The 9,228-nt window shown below is 32.2% G+C and overlaps 2 protein-coding genes across 2 annotated transcripts; one reads left to right on the top strand and one right to left on the bottom strand.

Annotated features, from left to right (window-relative positions):
• Positions 1-3,139: 3,139 nt before the first annotated feature.
• Positions 3,140-4,149, bottom strand: LOC116013164 (protein RKD1-like). Its single transcript, XM_031252814.1, has 3 exons — positions 3,936-4,149; positions 3,497-3,861; positions 3,140-3,436 (listed from the first exon to the last, which is right to left on the bottom strand). Exons 1-3 carry the CDS (start codon positions 4,147-4,149, stop codon positions 3,140-3,142), a joined length of 876 nt encoding a protein of 291 aa, XP_031108674.1.
• Positions 4,150-5,425: 1,276 nt separating this feature from the next.
• LOC116013163 (protein RKD1-like) lies at positions 5,426-5,812 on the top strand. The gene has a single exon (XM_031252813.1). The coding sequence runs from the start codon at positions 5,426-5,428 to the stop codon at positions 5,810-5,812; it is 387 nt and encodes a 128-aa protein (XP_031108673.1).
• Positions 5,813-9,228: the final 3,416 nt, after the last annotated feature.

Below are 9,228 nucleotides of genomic sequence, written 5' to 3'. Positions count from 1 at the left end.
AATATTCAGGATGAAGCGGAGGTTGAAAGGATAAAGAGTGATTTGGAAAATAAGAAGAAAATGTTGCTTGATAATCCAACAATGAAATTGGATAAGGCAACTAATAAACTTAGAGTTACTATTAATAGTAATATTTCGTATAGGAAAAAATGCAATAAATGTAAACGTTCTTCTTCTTATTACCTTCCTGTAACCCAACCTGAGAGTTCATTACATGTTCCTCAATTTTTTAATAATCTAGAATTAAATCCTCAGCAAATAGATGAGGTACTTGATTTTTTGCATAACGATGAATAAAAATATATTCTGAATCAATACTCCATACTTTTATCGTTTGGTTCTATCAAGTACATAACCCTTAAAATTATGCATCAGTTTATATATTTTGGCTTATACTTTATTTCTTTCAATAGTATTTAGCAAATTGGACATAATTATATATTTATCCCATAATTTTGATAAACATATCGAAAATGAGTTTAGTGGGAAAATCTAACATTTAGGACCTATAACACATATTTATTATCTGAAAAATACTTTACCGATGATTCACATAATTATAGAGCAAACTGTGACACAAAAATAATTATCACATAACAATTATCATGTAAAGTATGAAATTGTAATTTCTAAAATACTCATTGCAATATTTCATATTTTAAATGATGTTATAATTGAATCATAAATCAGTGATTTCAAACATGAGTACAACAATGAATGTAAACTTCTGCTATTTGCTACTACTATTTTAGATTCAAATAAATGGACAAATAGCTAATATAATGTAAAAAAAATACATTGTTGCATTCATTAAAACATAAACAATTTCAAATGAAGACTTATACATGCATATAAATTCTTGTCAATCTTAATCTAAAAAAAAGTTATGCCAAACTCAAAATTTTTCATAATAGTTCTATTCCACAAAAAAAACTGAAAAAAAAAAATTTATAAAAGTTTTGTGAACTGTTCTTTTGACTTTTGTTGTTGCATGTGAATCCTCGGGATACGCGTATAATTTGAAATTGCCAGTTGTTATGCTCCATTCCTTCCTTATTAAATAAAGCAAATGACTGCCTCCAACCTTGCATTTTCTAAACTATCGATTGTATTATCCTATGTTCCTTCTTCGTTGTTAAAGTAATATACCTGCAGAATGACACATTATGCCTTTTCTTCATCTTCTTCTAATCAGGTTGAATGCCCTTGTAGTGATTACTCAGAGCATTATATCTGGGATTACCAGTATGAAGCACTTCCATTGATGCCTACAAATAAAACTATTGGCTTTGCAAAACAATTCTCAGAGATTGGTAAAGGTAAAACGTGTAATTACTTATACCCTTATACATTTAATGTATTAACACATTTTTTTTATACAGAGTTTGATGGCTTATGGGATTTCAAACCTGAAGCAGAACGATTCAATTTAATTGCTGGTAAAGGATTTTACTTTCTTAAAATGAACAATAATGACATCTTTATATGTAGTTGTATTCATAATATATATATATATATATATATATATATATATATATATATATATATATATATATATATATATATATTTATATATTTATTTATTTATTTATTTATTTGTTGCAGATGTTGCAACTACTGAAGCTGTAAATGTCGAAGAAATTTCTACCGTAGTTATAGGGAATGATAGCAGACCATCCAAAGGACTTTGGAATTTCGAAATGGTTTCTAAATACTTCCATCTGCCTATGAATCAAGCGGTGAAAGAGTTAAAGATTAAGGAAGCTTCTTTGAAGAAGATATGTAAGAAGGTTGGAATTAATCAATGGCCATATAAGAAGTTGCGTACCTTGGAGCGATTAGCAAAAAATGTCCAAGGGAATACTGATCATAGAGAAATTATAAATGAGCTAGAAAATCAAAGGGAGCAAATGTTAAAGGATCCTAATCTTCAGTCAGGCATAGAAAGAAATAAACTTGAAGTTTCATACTTTAAGAAGAGAAAGTATCGAAATTTGACGGAACTTTCTTACTATGCTCCTCTTGCGAGCTCATGTTATGTTTCTGGTAATCCTCTCCCAAAAACTAAGAATGAAGATACAATGTAGCTTTCCTGCACTTAATATTATTTTAATAATGAAAATATTTCCTGTTTTATAGTGCAAACTCTTGAAAATTCAATAACAAATAATTCAAATGTAAAAAAAAATAACCATCAAAGGTGAGGTAAGAATGAAATTAGGTGAGGAATAATATCCATTATCGGAGTGATATAGATATGTTAAAAACTTGAGAAATAGAGCAAACTCTTGAAAATTCAATAACAAGTAATTCAAATGAAAAAAAAAATAACCATAAAAGGTGAGGTAAGAATGAAATTAGGTGAGGAATAATATCCATTATCGGAGTGATATAGATATGTTAAAAACTTGAGAAATAGAGAATTCATATTAACCACCAAGGGTGGTGTATAAACCATCCACTAAGAAATGGAAGGAGATAACCTTAGCTATAGATGTGGTATGTACGTAAAGTATATGTTTACCTTCTTCCTTATGAACTACAGTTTTAAGTATTTGAAAAAATTGAAGTAAATTATAATCATAACATCTCTTTATTTCCTATATTCGGCTGAAAACCAAACAAATGATCTATCAACCAAATGCTTTTAGAATTCCAGGTTAGTTTTGAACTTCGTGTGTAAAAGTTCTATTTTTTTGGGATAAATTTAGTATGATTAGTGACATCTTACAAAGAACTATTGCGCTTGTCACAACTCACAACCTCACATAAGCACCTCACATAAACTTATTATGACAATAAAATATTGTAAGTCCTTATGTCACTTTTGATGAATATGGTGCATGTGATTGGTAAATTGAGAACATATTTTATTTTTGTTTAGTGGATATGATAAATCTAAAACCGCAAGTTCGGGAGCAAACCACTTTGTTCGTTGGAGCTAGGGTTTAGTTTAAAAATGACAATTGGGTATTAAGATAAGATAGATATGCATTAAAAAAAAATTTCATACATTTATATAGACATATTTGCATTATTATACATTCATACATGCATTTGGGCAATATATTTTGCATGGTATTTTTTACAAAATTGATAATATTAAAATTTCTTAGAGAATTGATATTATAAAAAAATGTTATTGGAAGCCATCAAGCAAAAGCTGAAACGATTCATTTTCTTCCATCTCTCGTGAATGTGGATCCACAGTTAAAGGAAAAATATGATCAACCACAAATGAAGGAACAGGAAGGGTACAAGGAGAAATAAAACTCATCATTTCTCTGTGTCTTTTCTTTCTGGTACATGCATCTCTAAGCTTTATTTCGGCTGGATGCAATTTCAAATGTGGATTTGTTAGCATCATTTCTCTTCTATCTTTTATTTCTTTGAGTACTTCTCTCAGTTCAGGGTCATCTTCAATGCTACCCAATTCCTGTATAACGGTTGATTAATACTGATCGAATGATGTTAAAGTGTAATAAAAAAAAATTACCTTAACATTTTCGGATAATTTCTGTAAGCTGACTAATTGTCGATGAGGCCATCTGAAGATTCCTAATTCCTCACACCTTCTTTTCAAGATTCTGTACTCAACTCTTAGTTCCTTAGCGGCTTTATAAATGGGCATATGGAAATAAGTAGAAAGCATTGCCTTGCTTATTGTTGAAGGATCACGAAAAGTTTTTTGCGTCCTCTTGGACTGTCTACGCACTATTTTCTCTATCATGCTCTCCTTTGTACCAGTACTTGTGTCCTGGTTAACAGCTACGGCGTTCGAAGTCGGGGTGATATCCCATTCTATAGGTATAACACTTGCAGAGGGAAGAAGAACCTCATCCATACCTAGTGGATTCAAGGCTGCAACATTGACAATAAGAAATATATATTAAATCATCACATGTGAATGTACAAAATTAAAGTAGGTCGCTTACCGGTGGCCTCGATTAGACGTTCCAGATTATGTTCAAAGTTCCAAAATGGATCAAAGTCCATGTTTAGCAAGGGTTCATCATTATTTTTTGCATTGAAATAAGTCAATGGGAATTGTTCACATTGTGCATCCCAAAACGGATATTCTGAAGCATCTGAGGAAGGGTAGACAAGTTGATTAGTGAATGCAGAGGAGGAGGAAACATGATTTGCCATCTTTGGATAGAAGAAAGTAAAAGATAACTCTTAAAAGTGAAGAAAATATGCAAGTAATTATTTATTCAGAAGTAAAAGAAGAGGATAGCTGCTTGATTGGTTTAAAGAAAATGGAGCTCTCTAGATTTAAAACGTCAAACACACATTCCAATGATATAAGATACTCCGTATCAAATTTTGGAAAAAGAAAATAGTGCATGGTTGAGAGTCATTGATGTTATTCGTTTTATCAAAAGGTAACAGCATATTGGCCGACAACACAAAATTTGTCAAAAGTGAAATAGTAAAAAGGTAAAAAGTGAGATCGTTTGAAAATTTTTCAGCATAAATTAATTGAAAAGCCCAAAAGTTTTAAACAGTTTTTTAATTCAATATTTTCCTTTGACAAAAAAAATTGCTCTTGGAAAAAAAAATCTTAACAAGTGTTAACCACTTTTTAAATTGTTGTCGAACGTCGCAATAAATTCATGCTTTTGCTCGTTCTTAACACTTATTCACATCCTTAATTTTTTAGCCCTTAGAAATTATCAATCACTTAAACATTAACCACATACTTTTCAGAAATGCAAAATTTGTTTCGTCGCTCATATCAGTTTGAACAAAATGATTGTTCTTTGGGTGGTAACAATTCATTTTGGGATGAGATACACTTATCACCACTAAGGGATACTGACTGTCTCTTAAGTAGAGATTTTTATGAAGGCGGAAATAATGCCAGTACTCAACAACAATGTAATGAAACTATTGGTAAAGTTCTAACATTTGATTGGAATTTTTGGTTGTAATAAGTAGTAGTTATTTGAATAAGTTGTTTGCAAATGCAGGTGTTTTACCTACAAATGAGGTTGATGTATTTGATAGCATTGATTTATTTGTGGAGGAAAATAATAAACCTGCAAAGATAGATGTAGCAAATTTAAAATGAACAATAGTGAATACATATATATCATGAATATATATCTATAGTTGTATTCATAATATATACATATTATGAATACAACTACAGATAAAGATGTAATTATTGTTCTTCTTTATCTGTAGTTGTATTCATAATATATATGTGTGTGTGTGTATATATATATGTTGTATTCATAATATATATGTGTGTGTGTGTATATATATATATATATTTCATAATATATATGTGTGTGTGTGTATATATATATATATATTTGTTGCAGATGTTGAAACTACCAAAGCTGTAAATGTCGAAGAAATTTCAATCGTAGTTATAGGGAATGATACCAGACCATCCAAAGGACTTTGGAATTTCGAAATGGTTTCTAAATACTTCCATCTGCCTATGAATCAAGCGGTGAAAGAGTTAAAGATTAAGGAAGCTTGTTTGAAGAAGATATGTAAGAAGGTTGGAATTGATGAATTGCCATATAAGAAGCTGCGTACGTTGGAGCGATTAGCAAAAAATGTCCAAGGGATTACTGATCATAGAGAAATTATAAATGAGCTAGAAAATCAAAGGGAGCAAATGTTAAAGGATCCTAATCTTCAATCAGGCATAGAAAGAAATAAACTTGAAGTTTCATACTTTAAGAACAGAAAGTATCGAAATTTGACGGAACTTTCTTACTATGCTCCTCTTGCGAGCTCATGTTATGTTTATGGTAATCCTCTCCCAAAAACTAATAATGAAGATACAATGTAGCTTTCCTGCACTTAATATTATTTTAATAATGAAAATATTTCCTGTTTTATAGTGCGAACTCTTGAAAATTCAATAACAAGTCGTTCAAATGTAAACAAAAATTACCATCAAAGGTGAAATATAGAATTCTCTTAACCAATAACAAAAATGTTCTACTGAGAGACATAAGAATGAAATTAGGTGAGGAATAATATCCATTATCGGAGTGATATAGATATGTAAAAAACTTGAGAAATAGAGAATTCATATTAACCACCAAGGGTGGTGTATAAACCATCCACTGAGAAATGGAAGGAGATAACATTAGCTATAGATGTGGTATATACGTAAAGTATATGTTTACCTTGTTCCTTATGAAATGCAGTTTTAAGTATTTGAAAAAATAGAAGCAAATTATAATCATAACATCTCTTTATTTCCTATGTTCGGCTGAAAACCAAACAAATGATCTATCAACCAAATGGTTTTAGGATTCCATTTTACTTTTGAACTTCGCGTGTGAATTTTTTTTTTTGGGATAAATTTAGCATGATTAATGACATCCGACAAAGAACTATTGCGCTTGTGACAACCTCACATAAGCACCTCATGGTTGGACTATATTTACATATAATAACTTTTTAACTGTTTTACTTTTGTCACACTTGGACAATTAGCCGACATAATTGATTTAAAATTTGGCACGATTGTCAAGTGTACTGTTTTTTTTTTACGATTCGGATGCGACCAATTACTTTCGATCGTGAACTGTTTGTTTTTTGACAAGCTTAATATCTGACATCATTGAAAGGTGTGTTTGCTATTTCAAATCTCAGAATCTCCATCATTTACTACATTTACTATCCTCAATGGTGTTTTACCTTATTCTTTGTCACTGAATTATCTTTTTCTATTCTCTCTTTGTTTTTGAACGTCATTTTTTCCAAAAATGGCGAGCCAAGCTTATTTTCCAGACCAATTTTCCTACACCACTTATGATATTGCTAGGTATTCCTTATGGGATGAGACGGCATACCAAGCTTCTTCCTCATCTTTTCCAAACAAAATTGTTGACCCATCTTCCGATATTACGGAGTATTCTGTAACACCCCGGACCTACCTTCCCGTACATCCGAGGCGTTACCGCCACGCCTAGAGAGAGAATTCTATCTTTCCTCGATAGACCTCACTCTAGGTGCACAGGCTAAAGGAACTATTCTCAACACAGTAAACACACAACAGATTCTTACAATTTTCAGACATGTTAAAAGATGAAGCTTCATTAAGTAAGGTTCATAATTTTTCCAAAATACATACATAGGAAGCCTCTCGGGCTCAAAAACAACAGAGTTCGACCCAAACGCACTGGTTATGCCTAGCCATTACTACGGCTACAAAAATTTATGTACACCAAAAACAAATTCCCAGAAACTCCTAAGGATCCGGTGCCTAGTCAAGATAGTGATATACAGGGCCAGTGTACTCTCCCCAAACCAAATGCCACTCCCCCTCAAACCATGTAATATGGTTCAAAAATCGGGAAGTGGTAATGACCATCATCCACTCCCCACCAACGTCTAGAGGGCTAGGGTCCCAGGGGTAGGGATAGTGCACGATGAACTCTAGGGGGTCACTGCCATCCAACGGCTCTATAGGGTAGAAGCCGTATGCAGCTTGGATCTCGTCCATAACTGGACAAGAGNATCACTAAGGTAATTCAAGTGTAATTACCCTACACTTTTAACATCACAAAAATCACATAAGCCTCACATTTAACCCATACGTCTCAAGGCATATACATATACATTTCCCAACTTCAACATATGCGTAACACACAACAACATTTATTCTTTCAAACACGTAATACCCAACTACATAGTGTTGCTCTTCTCATTACTCACATATATAATTTTGATTCATACAACTGTGTACCTCACACAAAAGGTGACATTTTAATTATACATACATACCCATATATGTACTCATAAATATACGACCTTTATATATATATACATATCCCATACANACCGGGCTGTAAGATCTGACGCTAGACGACATCTGATAAAAATACAGTGAAGTGTAGTTAGCACAACGGCTAAGTAAGGATATCCAAGGGTTATTTAAAACTAAGTAAAGGTTTGAAAACAAAAGATTACTTAGGATACCCTATACCTTACTCATCTGCAAGATTCTACCTGCAACAGTTATAATCAACAGCTTGCATACATCATGAATAGAATTCAATAATGTTGGTAACATTCCTTCTTGACAAGGTCATTTAGTAATCATTCACATATTCAATAATATAATGTTTAAATAGATAAGCATACTAGCAAGTAATATAAACATAATTCGTACATCTTGCTTGTAATCATTTTAGTAGAAAACTTTCCCTCACAAAGAGAGTCTCATCATTTTTCACCTTTCAAAGAGTAAGATTACTCACAAACTTTGGGTATTTAATTACTTGTCACATCTTTCTTTCCCGTAGCTACGGAGTAACTACATTCACATTTCAAAAACCTTCTTAGTCCTAGATAGAAAGTGTGAGACCTTTGGAGTCCTTTCTCCACTTCTGACCACTTGGATCGTTGAACTCGGGTTCAGTGGTCATCGCCCGGTCTAATACTGATCCCCTGGACTTATAGGAGCGTTGGAATGATTCCTAGCTAGCCTCACTAGGTTCATAAGAACGACACCTACCCGAACATAGAGTGACTATACTTAAGTGTGCACACCCCCGTAGGAGTCCTTTTCCTTCCGGGTGATATAGTACTCGGCGAATAGACTTCGCCCACAGTATGATTGATCATACACATAATTACCATGCGGAATAGGCACTTTAAGCTCATCTTTATTCCGTAGTTAACAAGATCCTTCACAACTTTACTAGAACTAAGGTTTGAAAATATTTTTCTATTCTTTCCCCTTTCTTGCTTTGAAACTAGTTGGAATATACTTGGGTAATCCCAATACTCGGAAATTAATTCCCCTTTCAACCCAATTCAAAAATTCTCCTTTTCTTTTCAAAACATTTAAATGATCTATTAATATCATATCACTAAGGTAATTCAAGTGTAATTACCCTACACTTTTAACATCACAAAAATCACATAAGCCTCACATTTAACCCATACGTCTCAGGGCATATACATATACATTTCCCAACTTCAACATATGCGTAACACACAACAACATTTATTCTTTCAAACACGTAATACCCAACTACATAGTGTTGCTCTTCTCATTACTCACATATATAATTTTGATTCATACAACTATGTACCTCACACAAAAGGTGACATTTTAATTATACATACATACCCATATATGTACTCATAAATATACGACCTTTATATATATATACATATCCCATACATATAATTTGTATATATACATGTATCCCTACATGTGTGTACGTACCATATATATATATA

Source organism: Ipomoea triloba, chromosome 3, assembly GCF_003576645.1.
Source record: "Ipomoea triloba cultivar NCNSP0323 chromosome 3, ASM357664v1".
In the NCBI taxonomy this organism is placed as follows: domain Eukaryota; kingdom Viridiplantae; phylum Streptophyta; class Magnoliopsida; order Solanales; family Convolvulaceae; genus Ipomoea; species Ipomoea triloba.
Note: the sequence above shows the minus strand (reverse complement) of the source record. Positions and strands in the feature narration are given on the sequence as shown.